At 34.1% G+C, this 20338-nt stretch overlaps 1 protein-coding gene across 2 annotated transcripts in view; it reads left to right on the top strand.

Moving 5' to 3' along the window:
- fnip1 (folliculin interacting protein 1) overlaps positions 1 to 20338 on the top strand; it is a 142003-nt gene that overhangs the window by 120070 nt on the left and 1595 nt on the right. For both annotated transcript variants that reach the window (XM_062070142.1, XM_062070141.1), the window contains 4 exons: positions 3126 to 4620; positions 6669 to 6834; positions 11562 to 11762; positions 18585 to 18700. In XM_062070142.1, the coding sequence (XP_061926126.1) occupies positions 3126 to 4620; positions 6669 to 6834; positions 11562 to 11762; positions 18585 to 18700 (1978 nt within the window). The remainder of the gene's footprint in view (positions 1 to 3125; positions 4621 to 6668; positions 6835 to 11561; positions 11763 to 18584; positions 18701 to 20338) is intronic.

The following is a 20338-nucleotide window of genomic DNA, read 5'->3' as shown; positions in this document are numbered from 1 at the left end:
GTTATGGCGGTCATTTACGTTAAGGAAGTAGTTTGACATGTACTTCGGTATCAGGGAGGTGTAGCGGATTTTATAGACTAGGCTCAGTGCAAGTTGTTTTACTCTGTCCTCCACCCTGAGCCAGCCCACTTTGGAGAAGTGGGTAGGAGTGAGGTGTGATCTGGGGTGGAGGTCTAGAAGTAATCTGACTAGCTTGTTCTGGGATGTTTGGAGTTTAGATTTGAGGGTTTTGGAGGTGCTAGGGTACCAGGAGGTGCATGCGTAATGGAAAAAGGGTTGAACGAGAGTTCCCGCTAGAATCCTCATGGTGCTTTTGTTGACCAGAGAGGAGAAATCTCATTCGTTGGTTGACCTTTTTGATTATCTTGGTTGCCGTTTTATCACATGAAAGATTAGCCTCTAGAATGGAACCTAGGTAGGTGACCTCATCTTTCCTGGTGATAACAATGTCACCCACTTTTATAGTGATGATGATACAAACAAACAAGTAAATGATAATAAATAAATGGGTTATACTTGTATAGCGCTTTTCTACCTTCAAGGTACTCAAAGCGCTTTGACAGTATTTCCACATTCACCCATTCACACACACATTCACACACTGATGGCGGGAGCTGCCATGCAAGGCGCTAACCAGCAGCCATCAGGAGCAAGGGTGAAGTGTCTTGCCCAAGGACACAACGGACGTGACTAGGATGGTAGAAGGTGGGGATTGAACATTTGAACCCCAGTAACCAGCAACCCTCCGATTGCTGGCCCGGCCACTCTACCAACTTCGCCACGCCGCCCCCCAAGTAAACAACGTTTGCAAACACCAAGGATATTGAATAGTCTACAGAAACACTGCTTCATTTTCTATGCCCCATTCAGTTAATGATAACTGCTGGTTCAATGTTAGGCTTAGGTTTTAGCAGATTTTCCGTATTTTTCCTACAGACATACTTGCCTACCCTCCCGATTTTCCTGGGAGACTCACGAATTTCAGTGCCCCTCCCGAAAATCTCCCGGGGCAACCATTCTCCCGAATTTCTCCCGATTTCCGCCCGGACAACAATAATGGGGGCGTGCCTTAAAGGCACTGCCTGTAGACTTTAACGTCCTCTACAAACTGTCGTCAAATCCGTTTTCTCTCCTTACAAACAGCGTGCCAGCCCAATCACATAATATATGCGTCTTTTACACACACATATGAGTTAATACTTGATCAACAGCCATACAGGTCACACTGAGGGTGACCGTATAAACAACTTTACCACTGTTACTAATATGCGCCACACTGTGAACCCACACCAAACAAGAATAACAAACACATTTTGGGAGAACATCCGCTCCGTAACACAACAGAACAAATACCCAGAATCCCTTGCAGCACTAAGTCTTCCGGGACGCTACAATATACACCCCCGCTACCACCAAACCCCCCCCAATCTCCCGAATTCGGATGTCTCAAGGTTGGCAAGTATGCCTACAGACAGCATTTGGTGACCTCAAACAACAAGGCTATGGATTGATTCACACTGGTTTTCGCCTTTTGAAGGGTACTGGGAAATTGATCTTTAAAGTCCTTAAAGGCCTACTGAAATTATTTTTTTTTTTATTTAAACGGGAATAGCAGATCCATTCTATGTGTCATATTTGATCATTTTGCGATATTGCCATATTTTTGCTGAAAGGATTTAATAGAGAAAATCGACGATAAAGTTCGCAACTTTTGCTCGCTGATAAAAAAAGCCTTGCCTGTACCGGAAGTAGCGTGACGTCACAGGAGCTAGTATTCCTCACAATTCCCCATTGTTTACAATGGAGCGAGAGAGATTCGGACCGAGAAAGTGATGATTACCCCATTAATTTGAGCGAGGATGAAAGATTCGTAGATGAGGAACGTTACAGTGAAGGACTTGAGAGACAGTGATGGACGTATCTTTTTTCGCTCTGACCGTAACTTAGGTACAAGCTGGCTCATTGGATTCCACACTCTCCATTTTTTATTGTGGATCACGGATTTGTATGTTAAACCACCTCGGATACTATATCCTCTTGAAAATGAGAGTCGAGAACGCAAAATGGACATTCAGTGCCTTTTATCTCCACGACAATACATCGGCGAAATGCTTTAGCTACGAGCTAACGTGATAGCATCGTGCTTTAACTGCATATAGAAACAAAAAAATAAACCTCTGACTGGAAGGATAGATAGAAAATCAACAATACTATTAAACCGTGGACATGTAAATACACGGTTAATGCTTTCCAGGCTGGCGAAGGTTAACAATGCTGTGCTAACGACGCCATTGAAGCTAACTTAGCAACTTAGCAACGGGACCTCACAGAGCTATGCTAAAAACATTAGCTCTCCACCTACGCCAGCCAGCCCTCATCTACTCATCAACACCCGTGCTCACCTGAGTTCCAGCGATCGGCAGAAGGACGAAGGACTTCACCCGATGCGTTTGGCGGCCCGGAGACGTAGGAAGTCAAGGTGAGGTCGGCGGCTAGCGCGGCTAGCGCGGCTAGCGCGGCTAGCGCTCCAACAAAGTCCTCCTGGTTGTGTTGCTGTAGTCCGCTGCTAATACACCGATCCCACCTACAACTGTCTTCTTTGCAGCCTTCATTGTTCATTAAACAAATTGCAAAAGATGTCCAAAATACTGTGGAATTATGAAATGAAAACAGAGCTTTTTGTATAGGATTCTACGGGTACCATAACTTCCGTTACTCTGACTTCGTCACGCGCATACGTCATCATACCGCGACGTTTCAGCCGGATATTTCCCGGGAAGTTTTAAAAGTCACTTTATAAGTTAACCCGGCCGTATTGGCATGTGTTGCAATGTTAAGATTTCATCATTGATATATAAACTATCAGACTGCGTGGTCGGTAGTAGTAGGTTTCAGTAGGCCTTTAAAAAGTGCTTGAATTTGGCCATGGAAAAGGTGTACGAAGCCTGATGATTAATGCGATAAGTTTTTGTGAATATACACAGTAATTTTGACAGTTTTTTTAGCCAGGACTTAACCAGCTCTCACCAGGATGTTTACCTTTTTGCTCCACAACTTCATTTATGAAGATATTAAACTGCTTATTTTGGACACCAGATGCTTTATTTCCGACTCTCTGCTTGTAGGCGACCTCTACGGTGCCATCGGCTCGCCGGTGCGGCTCTCGAGGACGGTGGTGGTGGGTCGCAGGCAGGATCTGGTCCAGAGACTCCTCTACGTGCTCACCTACTTCATCCGCTGCTCGGAGCTGCTAGAGACACACATGCTGGACAGCGTGGAGGACGAGGCCATCGTCATACCCGGCTCCCTCATCACCACCTCCCTGAGGAAAGGCGAGGTGGAGGAGTCGGACTACGTCCTGGTGACCGTCCACAAACCTGGCGGGGACTACGTGTCCCAGGGTGCGCGGCAAGCAGAGGACAAGGCCGGGGGCGGCGCCTACACGGACGCCGAGATGGAGCATGCCGCCCCAAAAGAGGAGGATGAGGACAGCGTCGAGAACCAAGTGTCCAGCAGCTCAGTTCCCCTGGCGGGAGGCTGCCCGGACCCTGGTTCTAGGACCGGAGATGAACCAGAGGGTCCTCACAAGGAGTCCGGCAGCCCGCAGACCACAGAGCCCAGACTGGAGACGGTCTTGCGAGTCTCCTCGTGTTCCCAGAGAGAGCAAGTCTGTGGACTGGATGTGGAGAACGAGAACGACCTGAAACTTTGCGACCCATCCAGTCATGTCTCCGGAGTGGACAGCGACCCCGGCACAGGTGTTGAAGCAGGGATCAGGAACCAGGCAGCCAAAATCTTCTCTCTGGAGAAGAAGCCTCCAGATAAAAAAGCTGCTGGGCTTCCAGTGCCGGGACCAGCAGGGACCGCCCTGTCTGGGCCCATGTCCCTCATTCTAACAGAGGAGGCGGAGCCAGCAACAAAAGTCACCTTCCTCATCGGGGACTCCATGTCTCCGGAGTCGGACACGGAGAGCCGCAGGAGGAAGGTGGAGGAGGACATGAAGAAGCACAGGAATCTTCAGCTGCTGCTGCGTCAGGCGGGACAACAAAGTCCAGGCCGGGGACAGCAAAGTCCACCTCACGAGGATCAAAGTGCTCAGACCAAGGTCACCCCCGCCCTGCAGCGAGTGTCCAGTAAGATGCCTGAGTGGAGCACAAACTGTACCGACTTTAGTCACTTTGACGAGTACTTCAGCCCGGAGAACCCGGTGGAGACGAGAACAATAGACGACGTGGCGGAGGCCGGCGCCGCAGCGCTCGTGCACAAAGACTTGCTGGACCCCTCGGGGGGGTACGCCGTTCAGGGCTGGGGCTATGGACGGGGTCCCTGTCTAGGGGGCAGGAAAGGAATCAACGTGTCGGACCCCCAGAGGAGGTGCCGGTGCGCCTCCACGGACTCGTGCGACTGTGGGGACTGTTCTGCTGGCCGGGACAAGGGCCTCGTTCTGTCCGTCCCCGTCCCTCTGCGGGACGGAAATGGCAAAGAGGACCAAAAGCGGAAGGAGCCGCCGCTCAACGACTGGGAGATTCCGCGCAATGAGAGCTCGGACAGCGCGCTGGGAGACAGCGAGAGCGAGGAGACGGAGGACTGGCAGGAGGAAGTCCTGGTCCCATTCCCAGGGTGAGTTCTCCTGAACACGTCCTTAACGATACACTGTCCGTACAATCAATATTAAATATGGACATGTCATCAATACCTTCATTATGTTGGTATTATATGAGTCTTATATTTCTGCATTAAAGACATGTATTGTCAACTAGGTGGTAGAATTACATATTAGGAAATACTAGTTTTTATTTACGATTTATTTTATTCAGTCATATTTAAATTTTTTATAAAATACTAATTTCAACATACTTTGTTGAAAAAATTATTCTTCTATGTATTTATACATATTATTATTATTATTATATGTATTCTTGAATTAAATATATATATATAATAATAATATGTATAAATATTATTAAATTATTATTATTATTATATGTATTTTTGAATTAAATATAATAATAATAATAATATGTATAAATACATACAAGAATAATTGTTTCAACAAAGTATGTTGAAATGAGTATTTTATAAAAAATTTAAATATGACTGAATAAAATAAATCGAAAATAAAAAGTACTATTTCCTAAAATGTAATTCTACCACCTAATTGAAAATACATAATTACAAAAATACAAATATTAGACTCATATAATACCAATATAATGAAGGCATTAATATTTAATTTTGACATTGTTCAAATGAGTACATGTATTAATAAACACAATGTCATATTTTATTTATTTTACCATCGACATACTTTGTTGAAATAATAAATCTTATACATATTTATATTATTATTATTATTATTATTATTATGTGTATTTATTAACATGGTGTCATAACTTTGAATATTTAATTTTGACATTGTTAAAATGAGTACATTTATTAATAAACACAATGTCATATTTTATTTATTTTACCATCAACATAATGTGTTGAAATTATAATTATTATACATATTTATAATTGTATTATTATTATTATTATTATTATTATATGTGTTTATAAACATGGTGTCATAACTATGAATATTTAATTTTGACATTGTTAAAATAAGTACTTTTATTACTAAACACATTGTCATATTTTATTTATTTTACCATCAACATACTTTGTTGAAATTATATAACTTATACATATTTATACTTTTATTATTATTATTATTATTATTATTATTATTATTATTATTATATGTATTTATAAACATGGTGTCATAACTATGAATATTTAATTTTGACATTGTTAAAATGAGTACATTTATTAATAAACACAATGTCATATTTTATTTATTTTACCATCAACATAATGTGTTGAAATTATAATTCTTATACATATTTATAATTGTATTATTATTATTATTATTAGTATTATTATATGTGTTTATAAACATGGTGTCATAACTATGAATATTTAATTTTGACATTGTTAAAATAAGTACTTTTATTACTAAACACATTGTCATATTTTATTTATTTTACCATCAACATACTTTGTTGAAATTATAATTCTTATACATATTTATACTTTTATTATTATTATTATATGTATTTATAAACATGGTGTCATAACTATGAATATTTAATTTTGACATTGTTGAAATAAGTACTTTTATTACTAAACACATTGTCATATTTTATTTATTTTACCATCAACATACTTTGTTGAAATTATAATTCTTATACGTATTTATACTTCTATTATTATTATTATTATTATTATTATTATTATTATTATTATTATTATATGTATTTATAAACATGGTGTCATAACTATGAATATTTAATTTTGACATTGTTAAAATAAAAACATGTATTACTAAACACATTGTCATATTTTATTTGTTTTATCATCGTTTTATATTTGCACATAAACATATTGTCACATTATCTTTGCTTTAAAAAATATATATTTAATTTGACCATACATTTTCAGTAGTAGTCTGTTCATCACCAGCGCTAACTCACAGCGCCCTCTGCTGGTTGGCGATGATTATTGCAATTCCTCATGCCTCCATGGCTGCAAACATAAACAATATCCATCCATCCATCCATTTTCTACCGCTTGTCCCTTTCGGGGTGTCGGCAATATAACACTAAATGATGTTTTTCTCCTCACAGTTCAAAGCTGGTAGAGAACTACTCCAAGCCAACCATTGCCAACTTCGGCCGCTCTCTGTTTGGAGGTTATTGCCCCACCTACGTGCCAGACTTCGTACTGCACGGCATGCCCAGCGATGACAAGCTAAGGCAGAACCTCATTGCCGAACTCAACCACGCTGTCCAGGTAACCACCGACTATTACTTCTGTTACTTGTTATTACTTGTATTACTCTCCTTCTGTTACTTTAATTTCTCCTCTTACTTTCAGTACCGTATTTTTCGGAGTATAAGTCGCTCCGGAGTATAAGTCGCACCGGCCGAAAATGCATAATAAAGAAGGAAAAAAACATATATAAGTCGCACTGGAGTATAAGTCGAATTTTTTGGGGAAATGTATTTGATAAAACCCAACACCAAGAATAGACATTTAAAAGGCAATTTAAAATAAATAAAGAATAGTGAGCAACAGACTGAATAAGTGTACGTTATATGAGGCATAAATAACCAACTGAGAACGTGCCTGGTATGTTAACGTATCATATTATGGTAAGAGTCATTCAAATAACTATAACATATAGAACATGCTATACGTTTACCAAACAATCTGTCACTCCTAATCGCTAAATCCCATGAAATCTTATACGTATAGTCTCTTACGTGAATGAGCTAAATAATATTATTTAATATTTTACGGTAATGTGTAAATAATTTCACACATAAGTCGCTCCTGAGTATAAGTCGCACCCCCAAACTATGAAAAAAACTGCGACTTATAGTCCGAAAAATACGGTACTTCTATTATTTTCATTTCTTGCATTACTTCTATTGCTCTCATTACTTCTATTATTGTCATTACTTCAATTACTATCATAACTTAATCTTACTTTCATTACTTCTGTTACTTTAATTACATCTCTAACATTTAATATTTTCCTTTTTCTATTACTTTCATTACTTCTATTTCTGTCTTTACTTTCATTACTTCTATAACGTCTAATATTTTCCTTTTTTCTATTACTTTCATTACTTCTATTTCTGTCTTTACTTTTATTACTTCAATTACTATCATAACTTCATCTTACTTTTATTACTTCTGTTACTTTAATTACATCTATAACATTTAATATTTTCCTTTTTCTATTACTTTCATTACTTCTATCTCCGTCTTTCATTGCTTTAATTACTTATATAACGTCTAATATTTTCCTTTCTTCTATTACTTTCATTACTTCTATTTCGGTCTTTACTTTCATTACTTTTTTTTACTTCTATTACTGTCATTATTTATATTACTTTCACTACTTCTAATACTTTAATTACTCTCAATTCTTTCATTATTTCTATTGCTTTTATTACTTTTATTACTGTCATTTCTAATAGTTTAATGAATTTAGACCAGGGGTGTCAAACTCAAGTGGGCCGGACTGGTAAAATCACGGCACGATAACTTAAAAATAAAGACGACTTCACATTGTTTTCTTTGTTTAAAAATAGAACAAGCACATTCTGAAAATGTACAAATCATAATGTTGTTGGGTTTTTTTTACACTTACATGTTGCGGTTAATAGTATTCTATCTTTATTTGTGGTTATTTATACTTTCTGAGTAAATGATGTGATAATGTTCATCAGTCAACTCATTGGTGTTAGTTTTCAATCTATCAAGATAAAAAAAAATTACCATATTTCCTTGAATAGCCGCAAGGGCGCTAATTAATTTAAAACCTCCTGTCACTCCGGTGTTTACCGGAAGCCTGCGGGATGGCCGTGCATGGGCTAATTATTTTAAAACCTCTTCTCACTCCGGCGTTTACCAAAAGGAATGCGGTAAATTTAGGCGTGCGCTTTGAGTGTGATGTAAGCATACCATCATGAAAAGCACATTTAATAAAAAAAACTTTATTATGGTCTTACCTGTACTTGTAAATGGAGTCCATTTGCAGCTCCTTCTGACCAAAAGCATCGATAACTTGTTTATAGAAGTCTTCCTTATTTTCTTTCTTCAGTTTTAAAAGTCTCTCTGTCTCGATGGAGATATTCCTTTAATTATTACCTCCTGCTTCGATTGAAAGTCCAGTTTAGAAAACTGTTTTATTTTAGATACCGGTATGTAATCCTCCATGTTAAAAGTTCAGGCGAGAGGAAAAAAAAGACGATCTGTTGCTGCGTGTTGTCACTTCTTCTGCAGTACCGGAAGTCGCAAGAAGGATCACTTGCGCCCTCTACCACCAGGAGGCGGGAGTCATTTAATGACTCATACCGTATTTGACACACGCAGCTACGGTATGTTAATAAAGCATAGCTGCTTACTGTTCTTTTTAGCATACCGTACCGGTATTCAATAGCTTGGACCTTAAATCCTAGTGAATAACTCTTTATCTTTTTTCCTTTGTGCATATTGCAAACTACTGAAATCAGCTTCCTCCATTTTGAAAATGAGGACAGGGAAATCGTCACTCGTGACGTAACGAATTTGACCCGGCGGAAGTTCTAGACATATGCTAAATATTTTGCGAAACGAGTTTGACCCGGCGAAAATTATAGACATGCGATAATAAAATTAATATTTTGCGAAACGAATTTGATCCGGCGTTAATAATGAACCGGCGATAAGGCCAAGCATGCGTTAATTATTTTGAGAAACGAGTTTGACCCGGCAGTAATTCTAGACGTGCGAATACTATATTCCCTGCGCCAATTCAAGGAAATATGGTATATAAAAACCAATTTACAGGATGTAGTTTGCTCATTTTCCTCGACTGGTGCAGTAACATATGTTTTTTTGTTGTTGTTTTTTTAAATATGTAGCATCATCTACAAAGATACAAAGAATTGTTATTGCGACATCTAGTGCAGTGGTCCCCAACCTTTTTGTAGCTGCGGACCGGTCAACGCTTGAAAATTTGTCCCACGGACCGGGGGGGGTGGGAATGATGGGTTCTACATGTAAAGCGACTTCGGGTACTTAGAAAAGCGCTATATAAATCCTAGGTATTATTATTATTATTATTATTTAGGGTGATTTATTTATGTATTTTTATTTTTTTTCTTTCATAAAGAAATACAATCATGTTTGCTTACGGACTGTATCCCTGCAGACTGTATTGATCTATATTGATATATAATGTATATATCGTGTTTTTTTTATGTTGATTTAATAAAAAAAAAAAATTATATATATATTTTTTCTTTTTTTCTTTCTTTCTGGTTGGGGACCACTGATCTAGTGGACACATTTAGAACAGCAGTTTCTTCCATTCAAAAATGTAGGCTCATTTTTATACTTAGCAAATTCATCCCGCTGGCCGGATAAAACCTGTTCGCGGGCCGTATGTTTGACACCCCTGCTTAAACAAGTTGAAAAACGTATTCGGGTGTTACCATTTAGTGGTCAATCGTACGGAATATGTACTTCACTGTGCAACCTACTAATAAAAGTCTCAATCAATCAATCAATGCTTTAGACTGTTTTTCCAATCGACTGTTTAGACTGCAAGTAAAATGTGATTTTTATCAGACTCAAGTGTAAACGCGTATGTGGCTCAAATGTGGCCTCGACGTCACTTGCATGTGCATTTCGATAAAGTAAAAACAAAGGAAGTTGACCGGGAGGAAGTCGCTACTACTACAAAATAAAAATAAAAAGTCGCAACACCTTACAAATGTGTGTTTTTTTACGTGAAAATAAATTAAAGCAATATAATGTAAATGGATGTACAGTCGTGGTCAAAAGTTTACATACACTTGTAAAGAACATAATGTCATGGCTGTCTTGAGTTTCCAATCATTTCTACAACTCTTATTTTTTTGTGATAGTGATTGGAGCACATACTTGTTGGTCACAAAAACATTCATGAATTTTATTTCATTGACTGATTGATATATTTTTATTTCAAATATGCAAAAAAAAAACAAGAGCAAGCCTGATCCAATACAGTGCTATAGCCTTAACAGCCATTATAACAAAATGAAAACAATTGAGAATAAAAAACGAAAACAAATGAGCATTGGACTTTTTTTATTTATTTATTTATTTTTTTTTTTACATATTTGAAAAGGAGTGAGAAGAAGTTTACACTTATTTAATCCCACCCCTTTTCTTTAAATGATAAATTATTCTGAGCTAGAACTACCTGTTCACTCTATGTACAAACTTAATGAACTTGTATATACATGAATTATAAATATATACATACGTATGCACACTACACACATACATAGCCACACCATTACCACTAGTGATCATGGAAATGGTATCATGCCACAGCAGCAGCACCACTGCCTTATGAATTTATGATGTGTCTACTGAACATGTGCTGGGTCAAAAGTATACATACAGCAATGGTAATATTTGCTTACATGTCCCTTGGCAAGTTTCACTGCAATAAGGTGCTTTTGGTAGCCATTTTTGGATTTTTTGGATCTACGGGAGCTTTATTTTTCAACTCACATGTAAGCAAATGCGCCACGGCATCAATTCCGGTCCTTTAACGATCGCTATTTCTTCGGAATCAAAATGTATATATTCGTGTATTACAAATAGTCTATTATTTGCGCACTATTCACATGTGATGCACCGAAAATGTGGTGGTTTTAAAATAAACTTTGCTCACCGAAACCGGACGTTGTGATGAAGTATCCACTTCCGCTGGCGACTGCGTCTTTCCCCACGAAAAAGTCACATAGACTGAAGGCACATTTGAAAAGATCGGATTCAGGACTACCTCCTGATGTGGCCTGAATCTGATGCCAAAAGATCAGATTTGAGGCACTTTGGAGCCAAAATAAAGTTCAATATGTGTCACTTGAGGGCAAAAAAGTCAGATTTGGTGTGCAGTGTAAACAGGGCCTTATTGCTTCCATGACTTCTATTACTGTAATAACTCTATTATTGCTTTGCGCGGCTTGCAGCATCCGGTGTTGGATGAGCCAATAGCGGAGGCCGTGTGCATCGTGGCGGACACAGACAAATGGACGGTGCAGGTGGCCAGCAATCAGAGGCGAGCGACAGACGCCAGCAAGTTGGGGAAGGAAGTCCTGGTGTCCAACTTGGTGTCCAACTTACTGCAGTCCACTCACCTGCTCTACAAACTCAACATGTCACCCAACTTTGTACGTTACACCTCTACGTGTTACACGCTTACATTTACACATTACACATTTGCATTTTACACATTTAAATGTTATACATTTACATTTTATACATTTATAAGTTACACATTTGCATTTTATATATTTACACATCACACATTTGCCTTTTATATATTTACACATCACATATTTGCATTTTACACATATAAACTTTACATTTTATACATTTATATGTTACACATTTGCCTTTTATATATTTACACATCACACATTTACATTTTACACATTTAAATGTTACACGTTATATATACACGTTTGTACATTTACACGTTACACATTTACATTTCACACGTTTCTCATTTACACATACATTTACACGTTACACATTCACACGTTGCACATTTACATTTAACACATTACACATTTACATTTTAAACATTCACATGTAATACATTTACATTTTAAACATTACACATTTACAATTTAAACATTACACATTTACATTTTAAACATTACACATGTACAATTTGAACATTGACATGTAATACATTTACATTTTAAACACTACACATTTACAATTTAAACATTACACATTTACATTTTAAACATTACACGTTTACAATTTCAACATTACACATTTACATTTTAAACATTACACATTTACAATTGAAACATTCACATGTAATACATTTACATTTTAAACATAACACATTTACAATTGAAACATTCACATGTAATACATTTACATTTTAAACATTACACATTTACATTTTAAACATTACACATTTACATTTTAAACATTCGCATGTAACACATTTACATTTTACACATTCACACCTTACACATTAGCATGTTACATTTTACACAGTACACAGATACATGTTACATATTTACATTTTACACATTCACACGTTATACATTTACATGTTACACGTTACACATTTAAATTTTACACATTTACATGTTACATACTTATATTTTACGCATCCACACGTTAAACATTGACATGTTACACGTTACACATTTACATTTTACACATTTACATGTTACATATTTAAATTTTAGACATTCATACGTTATACATTTACATTTTACATGTTAAACATTTACATTTTACACATTTACGTGTTACATATTTACATTTTAGACATTCATACATTACACATTTACATGTTACACGTTACACATTTACGTGTCACAAATTTACATTTTAGTCATCCATACGTTAAACATTTACATGTTACACAATACAATTTACATTTTACACGTTACACATTTACATGTTAAATATTTACATTTTACACATTCACACGTTAAACATTTACATGTTACACATTTACATTTTACACATTTACATTTTACATGTTACACATTTACATGTTACATATTTACATTTTACACATTCATACGTTAAACATTTGCATGTTACAAGTTACACATTTACATTTTACAGGTTAAACATTTACATTTTACACATTTACATGTTACATATTTGCATTTTAGACATTCATACGTTAAACATTTACATGTTACACGTTACACATTTACATTTTACACATTTACATATTACACATTTACATGTTACATACTTATATTTTACGCAGTCACACAATAAACATTGACATGTTACATATTTATATCTTACACATTCACACGTTAAACATTTAAATTTTACACATTTACATGTTACATATTTAAATTTTAGACATTCATACGTTATACATTTACATGTTACATATTTACATTTGAGACATTCATACATTACACATTTACATGTTACACGTTACACATTTACATGTTACATATTTACATTTTAGACATCCATACATTATACATTTACATGTTACACAATACAATTTACATTTTACATGTTACACATTTACATGTTACACATTACACATTTATATGTTACATATTTACATTTTACACATTCACACGTTAAACATTTACATGTTACACATTTACATTTTACACATTACACATTTACATGTTACACATTTACATGTTACATATTTACATTTTACACATTCACACGTTAAACATTTGCATGTTACAAGTTACACATTTACATTTTACAGGTTAAACATTTACATTTTACACATTTACATGTTACACATTTGCATGTTACAAGTTACACATTTACATTTTACAGGTTAAACATTTACATTTTAAACATTTACATGTTACATATTTACATTTTAGACATTCATACGTTACACATTTACGTGTTACATATTTACATTTTAGACATCCATACGTTAAACATTTACATGTTACACAATACAATTTACATTTTACACGTTACACATTTACATGTTAAATATTTACATTTTACACATTCACACATTAAACATTTACATGTTACACATTTACATTTTACACATTTGCATTTTACATGTTACACATTTACATGTTACATATTTACATTTTACACATTCACACGTTAAACATTTGCATGTTACAAGTTACACATTTACATTTTACAGGTTAAACATTTACATTTTACACATTTACATGTTACACATTTACATGTTACATATTTACATTTTAGACATTCATACGTTACACATTTACATATTACACATTTACATGTTACATACTTATATTTTACACATTCACACGTTAAACATTGACATGTTACATATTTATATCTTACACATTCACACATTAAACATTTAACTTTTACACATTTCCATGTTACATATTTAAATTTCAGACATTCATATGTTACACATTTACATTTTACACATTAAACATTTACATTTTACACATTTACATGTTACATATTTACATTTTAGACATTCATACATTACACATTTACATGTTACACATTACACATTTACGTGTTACAAATTTACATTTTAGACATCCATACATTACACAATACAATTTACATTTTACATGTTACACATTTACATGTTACACATTACACATTTACATGTTATACATTACACATTTACATGTTACATATTTACATGTTACACATTCACACGTTAAACATTTACATGTTACACATTTACATTTTACACATTTACATATTACACATTTACATGTTACATATTTACATTTTACACATTCACAAGTTAAACATTTACATGTTACACATTTACATTTTACACATTTACATTTTACACATTACACATTTACATATTACACATTTACATGTTACACATTTACATGTTACATATTTACATTTTACGCATTCACACGTTAAACATTTGCATGTTACAAGTTACACATTTACATTTTACAGGTTAAACATTTACATTTTATACATTTACATGTTACATATTTACATTTTAGACATTCATACATTACACTTTTACATATTACATGTTACACATTTACATATTACACATTTACATGTTAAATATTTACATTTTACACATTCACACATTAAACATTTACATGTTACACATTTACATGTTACACATTTACATGTTACACATTTACATTTTACACATTTGCATTTTACATGTTACACATTTACATGTTACATATTTACATTTTACACATTCACACGTTAAACATTTGCATGTTACAAGTTACACATTTACATTTTACAGGTTAAACATTTACATTTTACACATTTACATGTTACACATTTACATGTTACATATTTACATTTTAGACATTCATACGTTACACATTTACATATTACACATTTACATGTTACATACTTATATTTTACACATTCACACGTTAAACATTGACATGTTACATATTTATATCTTACACTTTCACACATTAAACATTTAACTTTTACACATTTCCATGTTACATATTTAAATTTTAGACATTCATACGTTACACATTTACATTTTACACGTTAAACATTTACATTTTACACATTTACATGTTACATATTTACATTTTAGACATTCATACATTACACATTTACATGTTACACATTACACATTTACGTGTTACAAATTTACCTTTTAGACATCCATACGTTACACAATACAATTTACATTTTACATGTTACACATTTACATGTTACACATTACACATTTACATGTTATACATTACACATTTACATGTTACATATTTACATGTTACACATTCACACGTTAAACATTTACATGTTACACATTTACATTTTACACATTTACATATTACACATTTACATGTTACATATTTACATTTTACACATTCACACGTTAAACATTTACATGTTACACATTTACATTTTACACATTTACATTTTACACATTACACATTTACATATTACACATTTACATGTTACACATTTACATGTTACATATTTACATTTTACGCATTCACACGTTAAACATTTGCATGTTACAAGTTACACATTTACATTTTACAGGTTAAACATTTACATTTTATACATTTACATGTTACATATTTACATTTTAGACATTCATACATTACACTTTTACATATTACATGTTACACATTTACATATTACACATTTACATGTTAAATATTTACATTTTACACATTCACACATTAAACATTTACATTTTACATGTTACACATTTACATGTTACATATTTACATTTTACACATTCACACGTTAAACATTTGCATGTTACAAGTTACACATTTACATTTTACAGGTTAAACATTTACATTTTACACATTTACATGTTACACATTTACATGTTACATATTTACATTTTAGACATTCATACGTTACACATTTACATATTACACATTTACATGTTACATACTTATATTTTACACATTCACACGTTAAACATTGACATGTTACATATTTATATCTTACACATTCACACATTAAACATTTAACTTTTACACATTTCCATGATACATATTTAAATTTCAGACATTCATACGTTACACATTTACATTTTACACGTTAAACATTTACATTTTACACATTTACATGTTACATATTTATATCTTACACATTCACACATTAAACATTTAACTTTTACACATTTCCATGTTACATATTTAAATTTCAGACATTCATACGTTACACATTTACATTTTACACGTTAAACATTTACATTTTACACATTTACATGTTACATATTTACATTTTAGACATTCATACATTACACATTTACATGTTACACATTACACATTTACGTGTTACAAATTTACATTTTAGACATCCATACGTTACACAATACAATTTACATTTTACATGTTACACATTTACATGTTACACATTACACATTTACATGTTATACATTACACATTTACATGTTACATATTTACATGTTACACATTCACACGTTAAACATTTACATGTTACACATTTACATATTACACATTTACATGTTACATATTTACATTTTACACATTCACACGTTAAACATTTACATGTTACACATTTACATTTTACACATTTACATTTTACACATTACACATTACACATTTACATATTACACATTTACATGTTACACATTTACATGTTACATATTTACATTTTACGCATTCACACGTTAAACATTTGCATGTTACAAGTTACACATTTACATTTTACAGGTTAAACATTTACATTTTATACATTTACATGTTACATATTTACATTTTAGACATTCATACATTACACATTTACATGTTACACATTACACATTTACGTGTTACAAATTTACATTTTAGACATCCATACGTTACACAATACAATTTACATTTTACATGTTACACATTTACATGTTACACATTACACATTTACATGTTATACATTACACATTTACATGTTACATATTTACATGTTACACATTCACACGTTAAACATTTACATGTTACACATTTACATTTTACACATTTACATATTACACATTTACATGTTACACATTTACATTTTACACATTTACATATTACACATTTACATGTTACATATTTACATTTTACACATTCACACGTTAAACATTTACATGTTACACATTTACATTTTACACATTTACATTTTACACATTACACATTTACATATTACACATTTACATGTTACACATTTACATGTTACACATTTACATTTTACGCATTCACACGTTAAACATTTGCATGTTACAAGTTACACATTTACATTTTACAGGTTAAACATTTACATTTTATACATTTACATGTTACATATTTACATTTTAGACATTCATACATTACACTTTTACATATTACATGTTACACATTTACATATTACACATTTACATGTTACATACTTATATTTTACACATTCACACGTTAAACATTGACATGTTACATATTTATATCTTACACATTCACACGTTAAACATTTACATTTTACACATTTACATGTTATATATTTAAATTTTAGACATTCATACATTATACATTTACATTTTAAACGTTAAACATTTACATTTTACACATTTACAAGTTACATATTTAAATTTTAGACATTCATACATTGTACATTTACATTTTAAACGTTAAACATTTACATTTTACGCATTTACATGTTACATATTTACATTTTAGACATCCATACGTTATACATTTACATGTTACACAATAGACATTTACATTTTACACGTTACACATTTACATGTTACATATTTACATTTTAGACATTCACATGTTACACATTTACATTTCACACGTTAGACACGTTCTTTACACGTTAGACAATTTGCATTTTCAACATGTACATGTTACACATTGCACGTGTATATGTTTACATACTACACGTTACACACTTACACGTTTCACTCTGCACATGACTTCTTACACATTTACATGACACAACTTATCACTGCCACATAAGCGTGTGTGTGTGTGTGTGTGTGTCCTGGCTTCTCAGTACAAAATGTCCTTTAAGCGCTAAGCATGCACGTGTTGTCAGCTCTACAGACTTTTCACGTCTGACTTACATTTTGTCTTCAGTGCATCATGCATCTTGAGGACCGCCTGCAGGAAATCTACTTCAAGAGCAGGATGCTGGCCGAGTACCTAAAGGGCCAGAAGAGAGTCCACGTCAAAGAACTGGGCATGATTTTAGGGTGAGCACATGAAACAAACAACTGTTGTTATTGTTATATAGTGTATGCTAGGGTTGTACGGTATACCGGTACTAGTATAGTACCGCGATACTAATGAATCATATTCGGTACTATACCACCTCTGAAAAGTACCCTCCCTCGCCCTCCCTTTGACGTTGTCGCGTCATGACATTGCTGGTTTACGAGCAGAAGAGCATGTTCGGCAGCGCGCACACACAGAGTACTTACAAGCAGACACAGTGTGTAGACAGAAAAGGGAGAACATACGCATTTTGGCTTAAAAACTAACGATACAGGTGAAATTATAACACGGAAACACCCTCAGGAAGAGGTGCTTTAAGACATGGCTAGCTAGTAAGCGGCTGATGTCCATCCGCAAGTACCATTATCACTGGAGGATGAGGAATAGCTAAACATGCTTCGCTACACACCGTAGGAGGATACGCGCCTGAATGTAAACAAACGCCATGGGTGGATCTACACCTGACATCCACTGTAATGATACCAAGTAAAGGAGCGTATCTTGTCGATACTACTATGATTACATCGATATTTTTTGGCATCACAAAATCTTTTTTCGTTTTTTTTCATTTATATTATGTTTATAAACTCAGGAAATACGTCCCAGGACACATGAGGACTTTGAATATGACCAATCCTGTAACTACTTGGTATCGGATCGATACCCAAATTTGTGGTATCGTCCAAAACTAATGTAAAGTATCCAAACAACAGAAGAATAAGGGATTATTACATTTGAACAGAAGTGTAGATAGAACATGTTAAAAGAGAAACTAAGCAGATATTAACAGTAAATGAACAAGTAGATTAATAATTAATTTTTACAGCTTGTCCTTTATAATGTTGACAAAATAATAGAATGATAAATGACACAATATGTTACTGCATATGTCAGCAGACTACTTAGGAGCCTTTGTTTGTTTACTTACTACTAAAAGACAAGTTTTCTAGTGTCAGAATAATTGTGTCTAAGTTATCACAAAACATTGTGTTGCCATGAGTTACCGGCGAGAGGACAAAAGCTGTCTTTGAGCTTACCAATCAAAAGGCTTGTAAAACTCCACTGTGTAGGATGGGAAGCGACACGAAGGCGTCGGTTTCTTTCTTCTATTGTAATCCACAGGAAGATTTTGTCTTTACCCGAGATCTACAAAGCGGGGAGGAGGCAGGGCCTGACCGCCCTCCAGGCACCTTTTCTTTGAACTGTTTTGTGACCAAAGGCAGCGGCTGTTTACGACCCCCTTCCTTTAGAAACAGCTGTTGCCAAGTAATCAGGGAAAGTCCAAATAAAAGACAATCTTTCGTCAGAGCGTGGGACGACACTGTACAAGTGTCTACGCGTTTCTCCTCAATTAAGCTAAATTAAATTCTGTCTCTTGTTTAATTCCTTGCTTCTTGTCTTGTTTAATAAATGTCATCAGTGTTTGAACCTGACATCTAGTATGGTCACTATTTTCATTAAGGACAAACTTGCAATAAAAAACATATGTTTAATGTACCCTAAGATTTTTTGTTAAAATAAAGCCAATAATGCCTTTTTTTATGGTCCCCTTTATTTGGAAAAGTATCTAAATACATTTCGGTAGCGGTACCGGTACCAAAATATTGGTATCGGGA

The sequence above is a fragment of the Entelurus aequoreus genome, linkage group LG14, assembly GCF_033978785.1.
Source record: "Entelurus aequoreus isolate RoL-2023_Sb linkage group LG14, RoL_Eaeq_v1.1, whole genome shotgun sequence".
Taxonomy (NCBI): domain Eukaryota; kingdom Metazoa; phylum Chordata; class Actinopteri; order Syngnathiformes; family Syngnathidae; genus Entelurus; species Entelurus aequoreus.
Note: the sequence above shows the minus strand (reverse complement) of the source record. Positions and strands in the feature narration are given on the sequence as shown.